Source organism: Miniopterus natalensis, chromosome X, assembly GCF_054644295.1.
Source record: "Miniopterus natalensis isolate mMinNat1 chromosome X, mMinNat1.hap1, whole genome shotgun sequence".
NCBI classification, from domain to species: Eukaryota; Metazoa; Chordata; class Mammalia; order Chiroptera; family Miniopteridae; genus Miniopterus; species Miniopterus natalensis.
This window is the reverse complement of record NC_142103.1, coordinates 74,558,536-74,580,701: the sequence shown is the minus strand read 5'-3', so window position 1 is coordinate 74,580,701 and position 22,166 is coordinate 74,558,536. Positions and strand designations below refer to the sequence as shown.

General features: G+C 55.4%; 3 protein-coding genes across 4 annotated transcripts; 2 read left to right on the top strand and 1 right to left on the bottom strand.

Moving 5' to 3' along the window:
* The first annotated feature begins 3,031 nt into the window (after window positions 1–3,031).
* On the top strand, window positions 3,032–6,413 carry MAGIX (MAGI family member, X-linked). Of its 2 annotated transcripts, XM_016218439.2 has the most exons (6): window positions 3,032–3,080; window positions 3,866–4,012; window positions 4,735–4,817; window positions 4,900–5,136; window positions 5,216–5,387; window positions 6,106–6,413. In XM_016218439.2, exons 1-6 carry the CDS (start codon window positions 3,032–3,034, stop codon window positions 6,411–6,413), a joined length of 996 nt encoding a protein of 331 aa, XP_016073925.2. The 2 variants fall into 2 exon arrangements, with proteins under 2 accessions (XP_016073925.2, XP_016073927.2); XM_016218441.2 differs by lacking the exon at window positions 4,900–5,136.
* Window positions 6,414–9,642: 3,229 nt separating this feature from the next.
* Window positions 9,643–12,686, top strand: PLP2 (proteolipid protein 2). The gene is made up of 5 exons (XM_016218457.2): window positions 9,643–9,838; window positions 11,138–11,290; window positions 11,396–11,491; window positions 11,985–12,075; window positions 12,273–12,686. The coding sequence occupies exons 1-5, from the start codon at window positions 9,743–9,745 to the stop codon at window positions 12,293–12,295; spliced, it is 459 nt and encodes a 152-aa protein (XP_016073943.1). The 5' UTR covers window positions 9,643–9,742; the 3' UTR covers window positions 12,296–12,686.
* A 108-nt stretch (window positions 12,687–12,794) lies between these two features.
* PRICKLE3 (prickle planar cell polarity protein 3) lies at window positions 12,795–21,586 on the bottom strand. Its single transcript, XM_016218462.2, has 9 exons — window positions 21,530–21,586; window positions 20,268–20,353; window positions 19,098–19,281; window positions 17,062–17,175; window positions 16,603–16,740; window positions 15,722–15,925; window positions 15,445–15,631; window positions 14,030–14,329; window positions 12,795–13,496 (listed from the first exon to the last, which is right to left on the bottom strand). The coding sequence occupies exons 1-9, from the start codon at window positions 21,569–21,571 to the stop codon at window positions 12,922–12,924; spliced, it is 1,830 nt and encodes a 609-aa protein (XP_016073948.2). The 5' UTR covers window positions 21,572–21,586; the 3' UTR covers window positions 12,795–12,921.
* Between the last annotated feature and the right edge of the window lie 580 nt (window positions 21,587–22,166).

Sequence of the window (22,166 nt, the reverse complement as noted above, 5' to 3'; positions counted from 1 at the left end):
CACGCGGGGTACTAGGGGCGCTGGCCCAGTGTGGCCCCCGCCCTGCGTACCAGCGCAGCCATGTCGGCCGCAGCTCTGGCCGCCAGGGGGCGCGCGTCCAGCCGCGCCAGGAGTTGCCCCGCCTTGCGGCCCCCAGGCTGCGGAGCTCCTCGGCCTGAGAGGGAGGGGGCGGGGAAAACAGGTCAGTGCAGACCCCGAGCCTCCGAGAACCCCCACACTCCCCGACGTCCGAGGACCTAGAATGCCCCTCAGAACCACTCTCGCGATAGTTCCGGAGGTAGCTGACTGTCTCTCTCATCTCCCGCGAGCCCCAGCCATACGAGCATGGACCCCCACCGGCCTCCACGATATCCCTGGAGACAACTACTTGACCGCAATATTCCTGGACACTCCGAAGACCCTGTGATTATCTCTGGAACTCTCCAACTGCCTCATTCATCACCCCCGATTCCAAACTCTTACTCCCACAATATCGAGAGGGACCCCGATTTCCCCAGATGTCCCAAGAGAACACGGACTGCCCTCCGTGGCCCCGGGACTCCCGACTCATCCTCCAGATAACCTAGGCAATCCTCGAAGCCCACGCCGTAGCCCCAGATTGCCCCTTCACTTATCCCCAGAGGCTCCCGCCTAAGCCCCCGCAATTCACCATAGACCCTGAGTGGCTAGGTGTCCCCAGTGACCCGGACAGATCCCTCCGGCCCATCTCCCCGGAGACTCCTGAGAGCCCCCGGAGCTGGTGCGCAGCCCCGTGGCGCGGGTGCGGATGCAGGCGTGGGTAGGGGGCCTGGAGCTCAGTCCCGGTCGCTGCGCCCCTGCCTGCCGCCGCCGCCCGGTACCAGGCTGACTTGTTTACCACCTGTCTGAAGGGAACCGGAAGGAGCAGACAGGCGGGGCGAGGTGTGGTGAAGACGTGCCCACCCCACCCCCACCCAGTACCTCCTCTGCTCCCCCTAGGGTCCGTGGTGCCCCCCGCGCGTGGCTCCATGACCCAGAGTCGCCCGGGTGGACGCACAGCCGCCAGCGACGCGTTTTGAGCGCCCGCGCGCACTCACCTGGCTGCCCGCCCAGCCTGGACGCTGTGAGGCCGGCCTGTTCCGTGCCTGGCGCCCCAGCCCTCTCGGTGACCTACCTGGCGGCCAGCAAGGAGGCCTGGCTGTGGGCACCAGCGTTTGGCCTCTCTCTACCTCCGGAGTGCGTCTGTTATTCCTGACCCTCTGCTGGGCTCCTCCTTTCACCCAGGGGACGTTGTTATTCCACGTGTGAGAAGGGGAAGTGGAGGTCCAGAGAAGTTAAGGACCCTGCCAGAGCCCTGACGCCTAAAGGCAGGATGCAGAACTGGAGCCCAAGTTACATGGGAATTCTGCAACCTCCAACATTGCTTTGCACATAGTAGGCACTCAGTAAATTTGCAGTGAATATCTGCCAATCCCGACTGGAGAACTGGTGGGCTGGGGAGGGGCTGCCCTTGGAACCTTTGGGGCCATGTGAGAGCTTAGTGCCCTGAGCCCGATAGGGTTGAAGGGCAGGCCAGTTGGAGAGTGGAGAGGTGACAGGGTCCTGGACTTGAGGATGTTTTGTTTGTTTGTTTTAAATATATCTTTATTGATTTCAGAGAGAGGAAAGGAGAGGGAGAGAGAGACAAAAACATCAATGATGAGAGAGTCATTGATTGAGCCCACACCCGGGCATGGAACCCTGATCGCCTGGATCCTAGGTCGATGCTCAACCACTGAGCCACGGCCTAGCGGGGCTGGACTTGAGAATGTTTCGAAAGCACCTGGGTGTGTCCCCCCATTGGAGGGACACCAGCCAATGATAGGGGAGAAATGAGGCTCTTCCTGGGTTTGAAAAAGTGGGGGGTGTCTGGGGACATAGGCCCCAGAGGGGGAGCACTTGGGCACAGTGCTACTGTAGTGGAAAGAGGAATGGGGAACAATGAGAGACAGTGTGTGACTACCACTTTTTGGAGGAAGAAACTGAGGGCTGGACGGGCTCAGGCACCTGCCCAGGACCCAGCAGCCAGGTGACAACAGTACCCATCTCAGGCAGCTTATCCCCAACACTCACTTGATCTGTGACTGTTTCACTATGGGCTGTGGATGCAATATGTCCAGACGTCCATTCTGGCTGGCTTGGCATCCTCTCTCATCCATCTTTCTGAGACACACCTTTCTGAGTCTCCTTGCAGGTCATAGGTGAAAAGGGCTGAATGGTCTCTGCTTTCATTCCTCCTGCAGTCCCCTGCCTCTCCCACCTCTGACCTGACCTTGTCTGAGGGGGGACACACTGGACCTCCTTCACTGCTCCACCCCATTCTCAAGATTTCAAGCACTGCAGATGAAGAGGGCAGCTTCCATTCCTGGGCTGGGGGTTTCCTGAACTGGTGGATGGAGTAGGGAGGTTCTTACAGACTGGGGAACAGGAGATTCAGGCTTTGTAGATCCCTGAACGGGATGGACTTGCAGACTGTGACATTATTGAAAGGCCAGAATTGTGGATGTGAAGGGAGGCTGCCAAACACTAGGAGGCCTCCATACTTCAGAAATGGGGCAGGGAGCTTGCCAACTGGATGGGTGCTCAGGGGCCTGCAAATGAGGAATTTCTTCCAGATTGGGAGATGCTTAGTCCTGGGGGATTTTGTGAAGGAATGGGGAATCCAAGGACAGCCTCAGGGATGAATTGTAGGGGCAGGGGCCCTAGGGATGGGTGGGTGTTCTCAGAGAGCCATGCCAGCAGGGCTGCAATTCTGGGAACAGTAACAAGGATTGAGGTTGAGGGAGCGGTGCTCAGGTCACCGAGAATGCTGGCAGGGTTGGATCCAGACTGAAGGCAGAGCGAGGCCAAGCGCTGGTGCCCACAGCCAGGCCTCCTTGCTGGCCGCCAGGTAGGTCACCGAGAGGGCTGGGGCGCCAGGCACGGAACAGGCCGGCCTCACAGCGTCCAGGCTGGGCGGGCAGCCAGGTGAGTGCGCGCGGGCGCTCAAAACGCGTCGCTGGCGGCTGTGCGTCCACCCGGGCGACTCTGGGTCATGGAGCCACGCGCGGGGGGCACCACGGACCCTAGGGGGAGCAGAGGAGGTACTGGGTGGGGGTGGGGTGGGCACGTCTTCACCACACCTCGCCCCGCCTGTCTGCTCCTTCCGGTTCCCTTCAGACAGGTGGTAAACAAGTCAGCCTGGTACCGGGCGGCGGCGGCAGGCAGGGGCGCAGCGACCGGGACTGAGCTCCAGGCCCCCTACCCACGCCTGCATCCGCACCCGCGCCACGGGGCTGCGCACCAGCTCCGGGGGCTCTCAGGAGTCTCCGGGGAGATGGGCCGGAGGGATCTGTCCGGGTCACTGGGGACACCTAGCCACTCAGGGTCTATGGTGAATTGCGGGGGCTTAGGCGGGAGCCTCTGGGGATAAGTGAAGGGGCAATCTGGGGCTACGGCGTGGGCTTCGAGGATTGCCTAGGTTATCTGGAGGATGAGTCGGGAGTCCCGGGGCCACGGAGGGCAGTCCGTGTTCTCTTGGGACATCTGGGGAAATCGGGGTCCCTCTCGATATTGTGGGAGTAAGAGTTTGGAATCGGGGGTGATGAATGAGGCAGTTGGAGAGTTCCAGAGATAATCACAGGGTCTTCGGAGTGTCCAGGAATATTGCGGTCAAGTAGTTGTCTCCAGGGATATCGTGGAGGCCGGTGGGGGTCCATGCTCGTATGGCTGGGGCTCGCGGGAGATGAGAGAGACAGTCAGCTACCTCCGGAACTATCGCGAGAGTGGTTCTGAGGTGCATTCTAGGTCCTCGGACGTCGGGGAGTGTGGGGGTTCTCGGAGGCTCGGGGTCTGCACTGACCTGTTTTCCCCGCCCCCTCCCTCTCAGGCCGAGGAGCTCCGCAGCCTGGGGGCCGCAAGGCGGGGCAACTCCTGGCGCGGCTGGACGCGCGCCCCCTGGCGGCCAGAGCTGCGGCCGACATGGCTGCGCTGGTACGCAGGGCGGGGGCCACACTGGGCCTGCGCCACAAAGAAGGTGGGTGTCGGAGGCGGGGCCTCTCCGGGAGGGGCAGGGGCGAACTGCAGCTGAGTTCTGAGGTGGCGGGTGTGAGTTAGGAGGACCGGGCTTGGAGGGAAATTGGAGGGGGCTGGGCCTTGGAGTTAACTTAGCATATTCCTCTAGGAGGTGACACTGAGAGGGTTATTGCAGTAGGCGAGTGTTGTAGGATTAGTTGAGGGTACGAGGATGGATGGTTTGCCTGTCAGGGAGGCTTTGAATGTCATTCCTGAGGAAGCAGGGCCTGGAGAATGTTGACAGCGGGCACTTTGTTAAGGGAGGGCCTGGAATGCTGGTGTAGAAGGTGGAGCCTATAAATGCATTGTGGGGGTCTGGAAATGTCAGGATTGGTTGAGATTTATAGGCTATTAGAGGGTGAAGCCTGGAATGTTTGGGAGTCAAATCCTGGGATTGCACCCTCCAAGGTGGACCTATGGTTTATTTGAGGTACAATGACTGCATGTAATTAGAGAGAGGTAGAAAGGTATGGAAGATCATTCAAATAGCCAATCCCAGGATTATTATTTAAGAAGTTGGGATCAGGACAGTTATTTGAGTGTGTGGAGATTAAATGAGTGGGCGATTCTGCCTGTGCAGTCTAGAAGCAAGTCAATGAGATGAGGCTAGAATGGCAAGTCACGGGGCAGGACCTAGGTAGTTTACATGGAGTTCAACCTGGGATTCCCTCTTTCATCTCCCAGCCATTAGTGAGATGGATTCTGCGGACATAGAGGTCACTGACAGTCGCCTGCCTAATCCCACTTTTGTGGAACACCGGCTCCAGGTACCACCTAATCCTCCTAATCGAGGCCACCTGCCTCTGCCTTGAGACTGACAATGTACGTACACTTGTGTCCTTACTCCAGCATCATCAGCCAGTGACCTTGGGTACATGTACCGCGCCACCCCAAGTGACTCAGGTTAAGGCACGTTGTGTTTCGAAGCCACCCCAGGCCTCTGGTCGTTTCTCTGTGGAGCTGGTTCGAGGTTCTGCAGGCTTTGGCCTCACACTAAGTGGAGGCCGAGATGCAGCCAGGGATGCTCCACTGGCAGTACGAGGGCTGCTGAAGGATGGGCCAGCACAGCAGTGCGGTCGCTTGCAGGTGAGCCCCGACCTCATCCTTTGCCAGGGTGCTCTCCATCTGCCCTTCCTACAGCATCTTTCACCTTGTACTGTTACAGGCTGGTGACCTTGTGCTTCAAGTCAATGGAGAGCCAACTCAGGGTCTCACCCATGCCCAGGTCGTGCAGCGGATTCGCACAGGAGGCCCTCGGCTCCACCTCCTGCTGAGCAGACCTCTTGAGACCCACCCCAGCAAGCCTGAGAGAGGGGGAGGACCCCAGAAAGGAGATGGTGGGTTTTCCAGGGGAGAGGGGCCTAGGATCTGTAAGGAGAGGGTGGAAGAGTAGAGAGGCTGGGGTCCTGGATGAGAAGGATTTGGTGGTCTCAGTGGGGAGGGTTTGATGTCTATGAGGGGGTCATTGAATTCTTATAAGTGGGGGGTGGGTAAGGGAGGGACCCAGTGGATTTCAGAGGGAAGGGCTTTGGAGTACTGGGAAGGGGAAGGAAGGAAGGGGTCTGGGGTAAAAGCAGATGTTCAGAAGGGTCATTGACCTTGGAGGGGAAGACTGAGTGAGGTTAGAGGGGAGGGAAGGGGATGGAGATGCAGAGGATAGGGGTTCTAGTTCCTAAAGACAAGGGTTGATAAGGGAAAGGGTTGGGAGTAGAGAGAGGTGTTGTGCAGTGGGAGAGTTTGGGGACTTAGATAGGAGGGGTTTGGCATCAGGAGGCTAAGGGTTTGATTTCCTTTGGGGGTTGTGGGAAATAATTTCTGAAGGGCGTGTTCTGGATCCAGGAGGGGCGAGGTCTCTGGAAAGGAGGTGCTGGGTGTCCTGAGGGGTAGTGTCTGTTCCTGAAGGACATGTCCAGGCCTTGATGGAAGGTTTTTATAAGGGGCGGGGTCTCTGTCTTCCTCAGCACTTGGAGTCTTCTGGCCACCCTTGGCCAGGGGGCCCAGCTCTCTGTACCCCACCCTGTCAGGCAATCTAATCTGCATTCCTACCATCCTTAGATCGCAGCCCAGATCCTGAGGGATCAGAGGTGACGAGACCTCGTAGCGCCAGCGCTTCCCCACTTCAGCACCCTCAATCCCATACGACGCCCAAGACCCGGGACAGCCCAGAGCCTAGCCCAGAGGGGGCAGCAGACGGCCTTGCGGTTCCTCCTCCTGAGCGCCGCACGGAAGATCCGGACGACCGATCCCTGGGTTCCCCGGGACCCTGGCTGGTGCCGAGCGAGGAACGGCTCTCGCAGGCCCTAGGTGTCCCGGGGGCCACGCAGCTCGCCCTGGAGATGGCAGCTGGAAGGCGGAGGCACTGAGCGTCAAGTGACGGCTAGGTGCTTACTTGGTACCGCCCCACCTGGATCTGACGTACTCCGTCAGCCAGCGCACTAGCATCGCAAGCAAAACTACCACTTGGCCTTGTCCCCCCTCTTGATGTTCATTCGACCAGCCCGCGTTCCCCTTGTAGTGTCAGTGGTACCGCCCTCCCTGACCTGCCAGCCGGCGCTTCTTGTTTCAGGCGGGGAAGGTAATAAATCAGTCTGATCCGTCTTGACTTGCCAGGTGCTCTAGGCCGGGTGGGGCTCAACCAAGTCCACCCGGTAAAGGAGGAGGAGGGTCAATCCGGTTTTGAGAAGGGCCTCTTCTTGCAACCACTGACAAGTACTGTTTCTTTGCTTTCTGCACGTCTTCAGTCCGGCTTGCTTTCTCTCCACTCAATTTCTCTTTGCCAACTCCTGCTTCTCAACCCATTCATTAATTTCACTTTTTTGGAGGGGTTCAAGGCCCAGATAACTATTGCGCCTGGCGTGGGGAATGCAGAAGTGGGCCTGTTGTGGCGAGAGTACACCAGTATACCCACCGCCCTGGCCCTGAATCATCCAGACTCTCGGCGGCCTGCCGGATAGCAGGGCTAGAAGCCCGGTGGCTTCCTTCGCCAGGAGCCTGCGGTCTTTCACTTCCGGACTGACACACTCAGGGCAAGGGCTGGGGCCCTGGGGCCCCTTTGGGGCGGAGCAGGGAAGGTGTGAGTCAGCGGGTCTGGCTAAAAAAAGCTGTTAGAACCTTTGGGCTGCACCCCCCTCTTCCATAGATGGTGACGAACTGCAGCAGGGCTTGTGTGCACACGCCACACGCTGGGCGTTCCCGGTCCTGGGAGAGGCCAGAGTTTCCTCCATCCTGGGAATGGAGCCCTAAAGACCAGGCTTATATGACCATCTGGACTCCAAACTGGGTAGCTCTGAAGCCGGGGCTGGTTGAGGCCAGATATGGCCAGTCACCTTCACTGTCACCACATCCTGAACACTTGGCCCCATCTCCCCAACGAGGGAAGCTGTGGTTAGTGGGCAATTTTCACCCCTATGGGGAGGGACTGAGAGTGGGTAAAGAAATTAAAGGACCAGAGTGTGAGCATCCAAGGTGGTGCTGGGGAGGAGAGAAGGACTGAAAAGCTAGTCTGGGAGTTAGGGTATAAAGAGGTGAAGTGAACCCTTGAATGATTAGCACTGTAGACATTGTGGGGGAGTGCACTGCTCTTGACTCAGCTTGGTGGAGGTGTGGCTCTACAAAAGTAAGGAGAGGGCTCCTGAACTCAGTTCAGGAGACTAATAATAGTAATCCAAGCCATTTACTTAGCCTTATCTCTGCTACTGGCTTCACCTGCACTATTTCCATCCAGTTACACATCTATATGCTATGTCCATTTCACAGAGGAGGAAAATGAGGCCCAAAGAGTAGGTATACCTGGGGATGGGGTGGGGTGTCAAAGCAAGATTTAATCAAGGCCTGATTCCCAAGCCTTAATCTCATCTGCATTTGACAAGTATTAATTGACTCCAACTGTTTACCTTGTACTGTGTGTGATAGGCACTGGGGAGATGCTGGGGGGAAAACAAAGATTCTATCCTTGTGTAGTTTATGTATTGGGGGGTAGACATGTCAGAACAGACAAGAAAATGAATATCAGAAGAAGTGAGAGTTTTGAAGAAAGCAAGAGGAGGTTATGTTGGGGAAGGTAATTATGGTGGGTTGCTGGCCTCTTTGAAGACATAACATTTGAGCTGGGACCTGAATGACCAGAAGCCAGATGTATAAAGAACTGGGGGAAAGGCATTGACAGCAGCAGAAACATCAAGTGCAAAGGCCGTAATGCAGAGCAGAGTATGTTATGTTCTAGAAACTCAAGCATGTCTTCACACAGTGGGAAAGCACACACTGAGCACTGGGAAAGTATGCTTCATCCCTTCCACTAGCCAATCACTCTTTCACTGGGCTGAAAGAAGGGAGCCCCTTCTTTGGTTTCGAGGGGCCTGGGGCTAAGGGATAAAGAGTGGGAAAGCCTTTGGGTTGAACTATCCTGGCTTTCCAGCCAGGACTCTCCCCTTCTCAAATGAGATGAGAATAAAACCAATATGCCATCTAGAGAGTGTGCCCCCAGCACATCTCAGGGAGGTCCAGATTCCCATAACCAGGCGCCTGTCTCATGCAGAAACCCAGGCTGAGTCAGGAGAAATTACTTGCTGAGAGCAACACACTCCAAATGTTGTCAGCCTTGTCACCCAACCTGGCATCCCAGGAGCCTTCCCCTCATCTTGCCACGCTCCCAGCAATAAAACCTGTGTTCCTTTTCCATTCTTCATCTAGAGCTGGGCTGACAGCCCTTTTCCTCACAACCAGAAAACTGGACTTGCCTAGGAGTATCAGACAGACCTTGGGCTCTGACACTATTAATAATGTTTGCCCCATTTACTGAGCAGCTTGATGCTCACCAGGCCCTGTTCTCTCTCGGCCTGTGCACCACAGCAGTCTGATTCCCATCATTGCTAAGAGGTTTATTCCACCATCCATGATCCTTTATCTGCAATTCCAAAGCCCCCAAAGCTCTGGAAACCAACAGTTTTCCCACAATTTGGAATCATTTGTTACAAAATCTGACCTGACTTAATGAGGCACAATTTTCTGTCCTAGCTTATTCCATTTATTGTGAACGCCCACGCCTTTACTTGAGGAAATATTGACGTGCTTTAAAACACACACACACACACACACACACACACACACACACACACACACACACACACACAAAAAAAAGGCAGCCTCACCCCCCAATGAGTGTTAAGTAATATACCATATATGCACTGGGAAAATTTTCCAAAATTAAAAATATTCCGAATCTGGAAACACCTGGGTTTCACCAAGACCTCGACCATTTTTTATTTTTATTTTTTTACAGCTAAGGAAACTGAGTCACTCCCAAAGGCAAGCTCCCCTCGGTTCTGAGTTGAGGCAACCCCGGGAACTTTTGTATTTCTAAAAGGGCAAAGGGTCTCGCCATTACCGTTCAAGGTACCCCGAAGTGCCAAGCCTCAAAAGCTGGCGCCCCCACAGATGGGGCGTCTCGGTGGCTGTCCTCCGGGTGGGGACTATCCCTGGCGGGCGGGGCCAGGGGGCTTCCGGGGCGGCAGCCACCTGGCCCGGCCCCCTCACGCCCCGCCCGCTTCTGCTTCTCTGGGTGATTCACTCCCTCCTTCGCCTCAGGGCCCCCTTCCCGGCCTAACGTCGGGCAAGACGGCTGGGTGTGCAGTGTCCTCGAACCCGCGAGAAAGCGAGCAGATCCTTCGCGCCCCTGGGGACTCTGGCCCACGCCATGGCGGATTCCGACCGCTTCTCGGCCCCCGGCTGCTGGGCCGCCTGCACCAACTTCTGGCGCACCCGCAAGGGAATTTTTCTGTTTGCTGAGATTGTGAGAGTCCTTGGACTGGCGGGTGGGCAAAGGCGGGGTGGAGTGGCTGGATCACGCGGAACCGGGCGGCCCCGGTTGAGGAAGGCTCGTGGCTGCCGACACTGGGTAGTAGGACTGGGGGGAAGTGGGTTAGTGGAGGAGGCCAGAAACCAGGGGCGCAGGGAGAGTCAGTGGGGTTTGGAGAAGGTGGTCGAGAGCTGGTGGGCCACGGGATGAGGCCTGGGGTGCATATGAGGGACGCTGTGAAGGGAGACCGCGTGGACTCACCCGAGAGCTCATGGAAGGGGTCCCAGGGGCTGGGAGGTGGGGGACCTCCAGTGGCAGGGCGTGGCCCGGCCTGGGCTCTGGCAGGCGGGCTGGCGGCGCGCCCAGGGGTGGGGCCTGTTGGGGTGGAGCCCCAAGCTTGTCCTGCGGGGTAGGGCCATTCTCCGGCCCTTTCTCGCCCTTCTTTGGTGGGGTGGGAGGTCCTTAGCTATCCAGATGCTCTGGAGCCTCAGTTTCCCACCCCCTTCAAAGTGGGCACCCCCTTTGAGTCACTTGTAAAAGGGGTGCGGTGACTTTAACCGGAGCCCTGCCCCTCCAGTGTCACTCTCACCGCTTCTTCTCAAAGGGGTTGCCGGCGGAACTGCCCATCCCGCCTGCGGCTCAAGGCCCCAAGCTGGCTCCAGCACTGCTCACAGAACACCTGGCGGGGCCACTTCCAGCAGACTGCCCCTTAGAAGGGGAAAAGGGGGAAACTGAGGCACCCAACTCTACCCCTTACGAACTGAGTGACCCTGGGCAAGTCACTTAATGTCTCTGTGTCTAACTTTTCTATCTATAAAATAAAGATACTAGTATCAGTACCCAGCTTAGTAGGTTGTTGGGATGATTGAGTTAATACTTGTACAGCTCTTAGGACAATATTTGTAACAAAATGAGCACACAGTAAGTGTTTAGTTATGCCATCTTCTCAGCCCTCGTAGGCATCTGAGTTTGAGGTCCCTGATTTTTTAAAAAAAATATATCTTTATTGATTTCAGAGAGAGGAAAGGAGAGAGAGAGAGATAGAAACATCAATGATGAGAGAGTCACTAATAGGCTGCCTCCAGCACGCCCCCGACTGGGGATTGAGCCCGCAACCTGGGCATGTGCCCTGACCAGGAATCAAACCCCGATCGCCTGGATCCTAGGTCCCCTGGATCCTAGGTCGGTGCTCAACCTCTGAGCCACGCCCAGCCAGGCGAGGCCCCTGATTTCAACACATCCCCTCAGCCCTGGGAATTGATGGAGGTCCCTTTCCTCATGTCATCCTTCCAGATATTGTGCCTGGTGATTCTGATCTGCTTCATCGCTTCCACATCGGCATACTTCTCTCTGTCAGTGGTTGAGATGATCCTTGCTGCTGTCTTCTTTGTCATCTACATGTGTGATCTGAACACCAGGATAAACATCATCAACTGGCCTTGGAGTGTGAGAAGGGGGCCAGAAATGGCTAGGCTAGGGAGGGGCCTCAGCAGTTGGAATTGTCTGGGCAACTCTGGACACTGACTTCCCTCTTCTCCCCACCTCTTACAGGATTTCTTCAGAGCCCTTGTAGCGGCCATCCTCTACCTGATCATCTCCATCATTGTCCTCGTTGAAAGAGGAAACAATTCCAAAATCGTCGCAGGGGTAAAGACTGTAGAGGAAGCTCTAAAGCACAGAGAGAGATTTGAGGATTTAGGGGCCATTTCTGTCTCAGCTTCTGGGAGAAAGTGTGTGACCCACAGAAGGCCACACTTGTCCTCAGGGTCTGTAGGAAAGTCTGGCCTAGGCCCTGGTTTTCCTTCCAATATCATCATTTGCTGTAAAGGGCTATCCCTTGCCTGACACAGGATCTTTGTCAATGCACTAGACTGCCATCTGCTAGAACTTTGTCTCAAATGTACACTGTGAATGGTGCCACTTATGTGTGGGGCCACCATGTGGTTTTCTTGTGTTGAGCAGGAAAAGGGAGAGTCCAGTTTCCTGACCTTTTCTTGGGGCTCTCTGGCTTCCCAACCTGGGGCTTTAGTCACCATCCCTGCATGGGGCAGTCACTGTAGGTAGTAGATACAAGGAGGTACAAGGCTGAGTAGGCTAACCAGGCTAACCCAACACCCCTCACTCCCATCTCTACCCCCAGGTGATGGGCCTAATTGCTGCCTGCCTCTTTGGCTTTGATGCCTATTTCACCTTCCCCTTCAGGCAGCAAAGACATACAGCAGCCCCTACTGGTAAGTAAGTGTGTGTGTGTCTGTGTAGGGGGGTGTTGAGGAAAGAAGGAAAAGGGTCTCCCAAGGGCATGAATGCCAGCTCTGTCCTTTATTGGTACTATGGCTTTAGTGCCAACAAATACCATAAGCTTCCATATTCTTGTTTGTAAAATGGGCATATGGATCCAAACTGCTTTCTCTCTTTTCTTCACTTGCAGACCCTGCAGATGGCCCGGTGTAGGTGAACTCCCTTCATTTCTCTCTGCAACCTGCAAATAACACTTCCATTGAAATCACTGCTTCCCACCCCTACAAACACTCCTAGCCAACTCCCAGCCCCCTATTGAGGTAAAAGTGCCTTTATCGGGAGCATTTGTCTTCCAGCCTGCCAATCAACTCTCCTGGGTGTGGCCACCTTTATGGGTGTGCCTAGGTTCCCCTTCTGAAGTATCCAAAAGCAGACACCAGTTCTGCCAGGACTATGCCCCCACCTAAGTCACAAAATGAGGGAGAAGGGTGCCTCAGATTTCAGACTCCAGGCCCCAGGATGTGACCCACTCCAAATAACCTCAGCGTGGAGGGTGGTTCTGTGGAGGGATAAGTATAAATAATAAACAGATTGTTAGAATATATGATAATGAATAAGTTAATCCTTTGATCAAATGTGGATAAATCTCAAGCATCCAGAAGAAGAAAATTGGGAAGGGGGGCAGTGGGAGCAAGGAGGTAAAGAAGCCAGGTCTGTTTTACACTGAATATTAAGTTACTTCAATAGTACAAACAGAGGGAGAAAGGAAGGGGATTTATTCTCAAGTTAACTACTGACTTGAGAATGGAGAAATGGAGCCTCCCAGGACTGCCTCGCCTTCAAGCCACTATGCAGTTCTTGTCTCTGGACTGGCGAGGCATCCCTGGGCCTGAGTTCTCAGAGGGCACTGGGGATGGAGAGGTGGGGGTCTTTGCTGCAGTGTCCTGAGCAGGCAGGGGCCTGCACAGGTGTGGGGGCAGTGGGATGCGTTCTCCCAGGAAGAAGCCATCATCCTCTGAAGACTCTGAACTGGAGCTGGAGGGTGAGCTGGAGCAAGATTCTGAGTCCGATCCGGATCCCAAGTTACATTGATGGTGGTGAAGTCTGCCAGACTGGCGGCGGCGGTGGTGATGATGGTGGCGGCGACGCGTGGGGGCCCTGGGAGGGGGACTGCGAGGCCTACGGCGCTGGGCTGGAGGAGCACTCAGGGTCCGCCGAGGGCCTCCCTCAGAAACTAGAGGGTCCCGGAAGCTGACGCGAGGGGCACTTTGGCGACTGAAAGAACCATCTTCAGGGTCCAGCTGGCCAGGGGTCCCTGGGGGTTGCTCGGAGGCGCTGCGGAGCCCCAGCTCCGGCATGGAGTGGCGGTGAGGGGCCCCTCTCAGAAAGTGGGTGGGCTCCTCCAGGCCTGCAGCTGAACAGAGAGATGGAGGGAGTCCCTATATCTGCCCCCTCCCAGAGGAGCCCTGTGGAAGGGCCTTCTCCTTTCCCCTTTCCCTCATCAGGACTGGGAAAGTGGGGCAGGAGTCGGAGCGGAGAATCCTGGAAATATGAAGCCTGGGACAGGCTCTGAGTGGAGGGGAGAGGGAAGTTGGAATGCAGGAGGAGGGCAGGATTGATGTAAGGGGGCGTGGCTTCTATGGAAGGGGCGTGGTATAGGCTGGAGCAGTTTAGGTTTTAGACTGGGTAGAGGGTCAAGGGTTTGGAGAAAAGGCTGAGGAACTTGGGCTCAGGCAGGTACAAGTTGAGGTAGGAGAAAGCCCTGTATAGAAGGGGGCGGAGAGGGTTCATGAGGGGGTGTAGTTTGGGTGCAGATCAGGCCTGGAATGGCTCGGGGGAGGGGTCAGGGGTGCAGCAGTGAAGGGCCTAGGCCAGTCAACCCGAGGGGCCAAGGACTGGTGGCAGAGGGATGCCAAATGGCTGGGCAGGACTCGAGGGATGACTCACCAGGCTCAACCTCAGTGCTGGTGCCTTTGGTGGCGGTCTCAGACGTCGCCTCCGCAACAGAGAAGGAGGCTGTGGAGGCTGCGAGCGGTGCGGAGACTGTGCCCGCGCTCCAGCTGCGGCGGCCAGGCCCTGAAGCCGCGGGCTCGGACCCCAGGCTGCAGGCTCGAGAGCAGAAGATTAGACCACGGCGTGGCAGAAAGGGACGGCCCAGCAGGGCTCGCCCGCAGCGACTACAGCAGAAGCAGCGGTCTGAGGCGTGCCAATGCTGGCCCTCATAAGCCATCTGGCCCTGGTCAAGGCCTGTGGGGACACCGCGAGAGGGGAAACTAAGGCAGAGCCCCCAAGCATGTCCCACCCTGTCCGAATGGGGCCCTTCTCCGGAAGAGGGCAGGAATCTGAGGCAGGGTGCTGCAAGGGCCCTTCTCTCCCCACCTCTCCAAAATGGGGCCCTTCTCTGGAGAAAGCAGGAAATCCGAGGTTTGGTCCTCACCACAGGATTTCTCATCCACCTCTCCTAGAAACTGGTTGATAAATGTCTCCTCTTCACTACTCTTTCTTTCTGAGAGTGCTACCTCCCAGAGTGGGGGTGGACATTGGACTCTAAGATATGGATCAGGCTTAGACAGTAAAAGGTGGCTTCAGATGGAAAGAGGGTGGATTTAGAGGCTAGGGTGGTGCAGACAGGGCTTAGAAGGCAGGGCGTGGCCTTGGTCGGAAAGGAGTGGATCTTAGAGAGTAGGGTGTGGCTTAGAAACTATGATGAACTTAATACAAAGGAAAAAAAAGAAACTATGATGTACCTAGGCCAGTGGTTTTCAATTTTTTTCATCTCATGGCACACATAACTAACAACTAAAATTCTGCGGCACACCAAAAATAAATTTTTTGCCCAACTGACAAAAAATAGGTATAATTTTGATTCATTCACACTGGGTGGCTGTTGTCATTTTTTACTTGACAACCTAAGGAAAAAGAGGTCAGTGTCCCTGACTAAATAGTCACGTACTGCATGTTTAAAACATTCTTGCAGCACAGCAGTGTGCTTCTTGCAGCACACTGGTTGAAAATCGCTGACCTAGGCTGACGGAGGAGAGTCTTAGAGAATAAGGTATAGCTTAGGGGCATAAGAGCTAGGCTGAGAGGGTAGCCCTGGGGTGCTTGGAATTAGAGGGCACTCTGGAGGTGGGCCTGGATGTGTAGTGGTGCCTAGTACTGTGTAGATGGGGTTTAGAATGTATGGCAGAATGGGGCATATCACTGATGGGACTTGCAGTGAAGGGTATAAGGCTATGGTGCTTGGGCTAGACTGAAAGTATGGGGATAACAGTGGACAGGGTCTGGAGGACAGGAAGAACGGTGGTGGGGGGGCTGTGGCCTAGCTGTTCATCCCCTTGTCCAATGCCATGTTCACCCACCGATGTGCTCCCCACAGCCATCACAGTACTCCGCATGGCGGGCCTCATAGCAAGCGCAGCAGTGGGGCCGGCTCTGACGCATGACGTAACGTTGCCCTCCTAGGGATGCTTCACACTCAAAGCAGCAGAAATGGCCCATGTGCCAGTGTCGGCCCTCAGCCTCTGTACACTCCGGGGAGAAGATGATCTGGGGGGTGCAGGCAGTCTGTGGCTGTCAGCAGGGCCTGCCCTGGCCCTGCCCACCCTCCACCCCCTCCCCTGGGCAGAAAGGCATCACCTCATCACAGGCTTGGCAGCGCGGGCGAAGGCGTTCGGCATGGTGACGACCGCAGTAGACCTTGCCCACATGGTAGAAGTAGATGAGGTCCACCAGCAGCTCCCGGCATGTGGAGCACACAAAGCACTGGGGGTGCCAGCAGGCACCCAGGCCTGCTCGGCTGGCAAACACTGCGATGTCCCCACCTCCGATCTGCTTCCCACACTGCCAGATGACAGACAGACACTGTCACCCTCACCAAGATGGTTAGATGGAGATCAGCCATATTTGGGCCTTCCCCGTGGTGGACCTTTGTGACTGGCCTTACCCATGGGGTAACTTTGAGACAGGTCCTGCCTATATGGGGGAGGAAAGTGCCTTGGAAACTGACCCTACTCCTGTGGGAGAGCTTAGAGGCAGGCTCTGCTCATTGTGGGTGGCCCTTAAAAGCAAGTCTTGCCCTTGCAGGTTCGGTGAAACCATAGAGGCAGGCTAGACCCAGTGGGGGAAACTTAGCAACAGAGCTCACCTAACAGTAGGATCTAAGGTCAGGCTCCACCCACCAGAGGGGTGCCTTGGGGACAAAATCCATCCACCACCAGGCTCTAGAGACAGGCCCTGCCACTGTGGGTGGGTTCTGAAGGAAAGTCTCAATCACAAAAGGACCAGACAGACAGCCCCAGGTCCACTCCGTGGAGGGGAGGAAACTAACAGAAGGTCCATTGTGGCCTCCTTAGAGACAGACCAAACCCAACAGTGGGATCTGAGGGACAGGACCCATCCCCCAGGGGGCCCAACACACAGACATCGCTGGCCCTGCAACAATGGGATAGGGATATGGTCTTGCACCCCAGGGCTTGGATCAAAGGCACCACTCACTCCCCGAGGCTCCCCGGACTCACCTCCTCACAGATGGCCCCAGTGATGGTCACTGGGAAGATGCGCACAGTGCCACGGCCCAGGTTCTCCCGTTTCCGCTGCTGGCTGAAGGCTCGGAGCTCTTTCTTCTCCTCCTCTACCAGTGCCGTGCAGTACTGTGCCTGAGGCAAGGAGGGTTGGCCGGGCTCCTCCCTTATTGTCTGCTCCCCAACCCTCTTTCAAATATCACTCATGCTCAAAAAGTTTACTTCAATGCCTTTGCGTAGATGGTACTTCCTGCCTGAAATACCCATCCCTGACATCTTGTCCTAAGTCCCAGCTGTGGTTTTGCCAAGCAATGTCCCTTGATTGTCCCTACCCTTCCAGACCTTTCACCTCGGATCAGCTCACCTCTGATCCTGCCCATTTCTTTCCAGCTGCGGGGCATTTGCCCAGTTTGTGCTCCCTACCTGGCATGCCTTTCCTGTCTTCTCTCTCCTCACCTCACTGTCGTGTGGGGGCAGCTGGTGCAGCAGCTGCTTGATCCTGTATTTTTCCCCAGGACTGTTGACGTAGGGGACCTTGTCCTCTGGGAGGCAGCTGAAAAATTGGTATACCTGGGAGGACATGTGGAATGGGAGAAAACAACTGAGACTAGGGGTGATTGGAATGCAGTGGGATGGTGGGTCCCCACTTCTCTGAGAAAATTAAAGTAACCAGAGGGAAATGTCTGCTGACTCCCTCCATCTCTTCTTCCTATGGACTGGATCATTTCTGTCACCTCCCAAACATGCCAAGAGTTCCCTCATTTCTTGACCCCACTTTTCCCTCCAGCTACTGCTCTACTTTTCTCCTTCCCTTTACAGCAAAATTCCTCAAAAGAGTTGTATACGCACTCACTATTTCCGCTTCCTTTCCTCCAATTCTCTCTAGACCTCACTCCAGTCAGCCTTCCCTGGCTGTTCCTGTCAGGGTCATTGATGACGTCCATGTTGTTAAAGTCATTGTTCAGGTCTCAGTTCTCATCCAACTTGACCCATCAGTAGCACTGGACACAGCTAATGACTCCCTCTTCCTGGAAACACTGTTCCCTTGGCTTCCAGGACATCACACCGTCCTGGGTTTCCTCCTACCAAAAGGAAGCCTATTGGCCACTCCTCTGTTCTTTTGGTTCCTCCTCAACTAACCAACCCCTAAATGTGGGAGGGTCTCCGGCTCAGTCCTTGGTTCTCTTGTTTCTTTCTTCCTTCACTCCCTTGGGAATCGCATCCAACCTCATGACTATAAATACCATCTCAGGGCTAATGCCTCACAAACGCATGCCTTCAGCTCTATGATCTCTCCCTTGAATTCCAAGCAAAGTGGCCACTCAGGTGTCTAATGGACATCTCAAACTCCAGATACCAAAACCAAACTTATGCTCTTAGACCTCAAACACATTCCTGCCTTGGCCTGAACGATATCAGTTGATCCATCCACCCTTCAGGTAATCTTTAACTCCTTTCTCTCTCACACCCACAAGCAAATCTCTCAGCTTTACTTTCAAAATACAACCGGAATCTGACCACTTCTTACTGCTTCTACTGTCAGCACCATCATCAGCTACCTAGACTATTGAAGTGGCCTCCCTTTCACTGGAACCCTGCTTCTGCCCTCACTCCTACAGTCTGTTCTACACTTGGCAGTCAGAGGGATACCATTAAATCTTAATCATATCCCTCCTTTGCTCACAAATCTCTTGTGGCTTCTCCCTCACTCAGAGTAGAAGCCCAAGTCCTTTCCATGCCTCTTCCCACCCCCGCCCCCCACCTCTCTGACCCCACCTCAAATCATTCTCCTTGTGGCTCACTCTGCTCCAGTGTACTGGTCTTCTCACTGTTCCTCACACATGCCAACACATTCCTGCCTCAGTGCCTTTGCATTAGCTATTCCATTTTCCTGGATCTCTTTAACCTAGGATTTCTGCGTGATTCACTCTTCACCTCCTTCAGGAAACTCAAACATCATATTCTCACAGAGGCTTACCTGGGCACCCTATTTATAATCCTAATGTCTCTCTCGACCCCGTCCACTCCCCTGCTTTTTTTTTATTCCATAGATATTACACCATCTGACATATTTTTACAGGTTTGCTTATTGGCTGTTGCTCCCTTCAGGAATTTAACCTCCCTGTGGGCCTATATATACATATTTTGTGTGTTTGTTTACTGCTGTGTCCTCAGTGCCTGGAACAGAGTCTGACATGCAGTAGGTGCTCAATAACTATTGAACGAGTTAATCAATGGAGATGTGGTGAATGAAGTGCTAGGATAAGCCCTGAGGCAAAGGGTAGTGGGATGAACGGGCCCAAGAACTTGCCCAGTGATTTCCCAGGGTTCCCTGGAAGTTTTGGGGAGCTGATCACCCCTAGATCACTGAGGGGTCAGAAAGACAGGCACAGTCTGACCACACACCCTAGTGTTGCCCCAGAAATAGGTTTTCACTTGAGTGTGTGTGTGCACCCACTGGAGAGCAACAGTGGGTGGTGCCTTCTGGTCACCTGCTCCGGCTTGAGACCAGGGGGCACCCAGGCATACTCCTCTGAGGCACAGCCCGAGTCATCATCGGAGATGGAGTGGCGCTGAAAGTCTGAGATTAGCCGACACATGATGCGTTCCAGGTCCACAGGCACTGCATGCACAGCATGCTCCTCCCGAGGGCATTTGCAGTGCTGGCAGATCTTTCTGAAGGGGCCAGAATGGGGGCCAATTACTAAGGGGTAGCCCACTGGGACCACTTGGCAGCCCAAGGAAGTGCAACGGAAGAGCAGGGGACATGCAGATTATCACCACCAAAGGACTCTGGGCCTACGGGTGGAGCTGAGAGGAGGTGGGACTATGAGCCTGGGTGGAGGAGGTGAAGAGATGGAGCTGTGGGGTCTCAAGGCCAACCCATGACTTTCAGCTCTGGGACTTGGGCCTGAGTGGGAATGAGGTTCTGAGTTTGAGATTGGAGTTATACATCTAGGGCAGGGGTGGGGAACCTTTTTTTTGCCAAGGGCCATTTGGATATTTATAACATCATTTGCGGGCCATACAACATTATCAACTTAAAAATTAGCTATGAAAAAAAGCTCCTAGGTTTATTTAACTTTGAGTCCCACCTGCGGTTCCTTGGCAAGACCAGGCCAAATGATTTCGCGGGCCATATACGGGCCACAGGACGTTCCCCATCCCTGATCTAGGAGCTTCCCCTCAGGACAGGTTCTGGACATTTTGAGGGAACTTTCCCTGGAGGTGGGCTCTAGCCTGTGCTGAGCCTCAGAACTTTCGGATAGGGCTTTGTCTGTAGTATGTTATGGAATGTTTTGGGTATCCGTCTCCAGTAGGAAGATAAGGCACAGGGGTCTGGGAGAGGAGTTCCTAACTCAAGAAGGGGGCTGGAGGTCAGTGGGCGGTGTTCAGAGTCCAGGACCAAAGATCTCCCTAAGGATAAGACTCAGGCTTGAGGAAGGACGCTTCTGGTGCGGGGCTGTGTCATGGGTGGAGCTCTCCTGGGAACCTGACAATAGGGAATGAGTCAGGGGGCGGGGCTCTGAATCAGAGTGAGGCTCTTCCCAGATTGAGTTTCCTCTAAGGATTTGCTGAAGCTAAGGGGCGTGGCCTAAATCTCCGGGGGTTCCCCCTTGAGGGCGGAGCCCTGACGAAAGCAAGCCCTGACGGTCACCTACCTCCAGCCATGCAGCAGGAAGCCAGGGCACTGCTCCCGGCAGGAGTTGCAGGGCTGGCCACGGTCTGGGTCCTCTGCCGCAGGAGGCTGTAGTGGGCGGGGGCAGACACGGCACCCAGCCGTGCGCGGGGGCGGAGAGGGAGAAGTCAAAGCCCGCCTCTCCACTCCAAGGCCCGAGACCGCACGCTGGGGCCTGTCCTACCAGGGCAGCTCTGGGCAGGCTGGGACAGCACCCGGAGCTCCGGGGAGGGGGACACAACAGAGATAGAGGTGGGACAGCTGAGGTCAGCTCCCTCTATGCCCCCTTTTCATGGAATTCTCCTCCCCAGGCCAGCCTCCAACTCCCCTTATCCAGCCAGGACACCACCCCCCAGCTTCTGACTCCTCCAGTCCTCAAACACCTCTCCCAGAACTCAGAGTACTCTCCCCATTCAAGGTACAGAGTCTCTAATCTGGGTGTCTACCCCAGGCTTCATCTCAGCCCCTTCTCCACCTACAAGGCCAGCAGCACTCTAGTTCCACAGGGTAGGAGTCTGAGACTTCATCCTCACCTGGGATCCACACATGAACCCCTCCCTCAAACCCTGGTTTCACCCAAGGAACTGGAGACCCTCCTCCAGGACCTCAGGAGGCCCCTGATCCATTCAGAAACCCTGCCTCAAGAAGCCTTGGCCCTTACCTCTCATATCCTACGGCTATTCACTCCTCTGGACCACCAAACCCAGATCCCACCTAGAGACCCCACCAAAGGAAGAGAGAGACCCTCCTATCTATGAAGTCAAAGGCTGCTTGCTCAAGTGGAAGCCTGGAAGCCCTCTTACCCCAAATTCCAATCCCTGGACTCTCAGTATTCTGGCACCCCTGGAGTGTAAGACCTCACTCTTCAGTTCACTTTCTGTCAAGGTAGAAGGGGAGGTCCCTTCCCTCATAAGTTCAAAAGGTCCCTGTTCAATCCAGGAACCCAAGACCCAATCTTTTGGCCCTCAGAATCCCCTCCCATAATTCACATGAGAGGAAAGCACACCAGGTCTTTGGGGTGCTGATAAAAGTGTGCGGAGAGGTCATTAGGGAGCGTGGGCCACCAGATCTCCATGTTCCTTCATCCACACGCTTTCAGCAGCCCCAGCCCCTCTGGTCTGGGAATTCTGGGGATGGGATTCCCAAGCCCTCTGTGGAGCGCCTCCTCGTTATCCCTATGCCCTGCTCCCTCTCCTGGGCCTCAGTTTACCCCTGCCCCCCGCCGCTGCCCTGAGTCTCGCTCACCGCGCGCCCGGAGCGGCGCCTTCGGGACCCACGCGAGAACATGGCGCACCCAGCAGGGTCAAGACAGGCCGGGTCAGGCGAAAGGAATCCTCGCGGCCGTCAGGCCACCGCGTCCTGCCTGGAAGCTCTGTTCCGTAAACCTGACACCGGCAGGGGAGGAGCGCGCCCCGCAGCGCCCGCCCCTGGGCCTGTAGTCTCTCCCGGGCCAAGGCGCCCCCTGCCTAGAGGTGAAGGGCGCGCATCCCCGGAGTGCTGTGCGGGAGAACTCCCCTGCGCTCTGCTATGAGCCCCAGAAACCCGAGGTGCCACGTGGGCTTTCTAGGGTTTGAGAGCTCAGTAGCAGAGGAGAGGAGACTTGAAAGTGGCAATCTGACCACAAGGAGTGGGTGCGATAGGGTACTTGTATTGGCGCTTCGTGTCCATTTATCTTGGATGTTTATTTGGAGGGATTAAAGCCACCTCTTGGCCTCTTCCCCACTGGTGATGCTCTGAAGGACGCTTTCGCCCATACGAATGCTGCAAGAATGGTCCCCAACTCCACCGCAGCAACAGCTAATGCTCCCTCGCCCCCATCCAAGAGCTAGATCTTATACACCCCACACAGCCCCACTTCCATCCCTTCAAAAACAGGATTATT

Bases quoted from the DNA above. Each gene is read 5' to 3' on its own strand.
- PLP2 (XM_016218457.2), top strand. From the start codon at position 9,743: ATGGCGGATTCCGACCGCTTCTCGGCCCCCGGCTGCTGGGCCGCCTGC. The intron at 11,492-11,984 runs GTAAAGACTGTA...CTCTACCCCCAG, and splicing joins ATTCCAAAATCGTCGCAGGG to GTGATGGGCCTAATTGCTGC. The intron at 12,076-12,272 runs GTAAGTAAGTGT...CTTCACTTGCAG, and splicing joins ACATACAGCAGCCCCTACTG to ACCCTGCAGATGGCCCGGTG.
- PRICKLE3 (XM_016218462.2), bottom strand. From the start codon at position 21,571: ATGTTCTCGCGTGGGTCCCGAAGGCGCCGCTCCGGGCGCGCG. The intron at 15,632-15,721 runs GTGATGCCTTTC...TGCACCCCCCAG, and splicing joins GCTGCCAAGCCTGTGATGAG to ATCATCTTCTCCCCGGAGTG. The intron at 14,330-15,444 runs GTGGGTGAACAT...GTGTCCCCACAG, and splicing joins TGGCTGTGGGGAGCACATCG to GCCTTGACCAGGGCCAGATG.
- MAGIX (XM_016218439.2), top strand. From the start codon at position 3,032: ATGGAGCCACGCGCGGGGGGCACCACGGACCCTAGGGGGAGCAGAGGA. The intron at 4,013-4,734 runs GTGGGTGTCGGA...TTCATCTCCCAG, and splicing joins GGGCCTGCGCCACAAAGAAG to CCATTAGTGAGATGGATTCT. The intron at 4,818-4,899 runs GTACCACCTAAT...TCCTTACTCCAG, and splicing joins TTGTGGAACACCGGCTCCAG to CATCATCAGCCAGTGACCTT.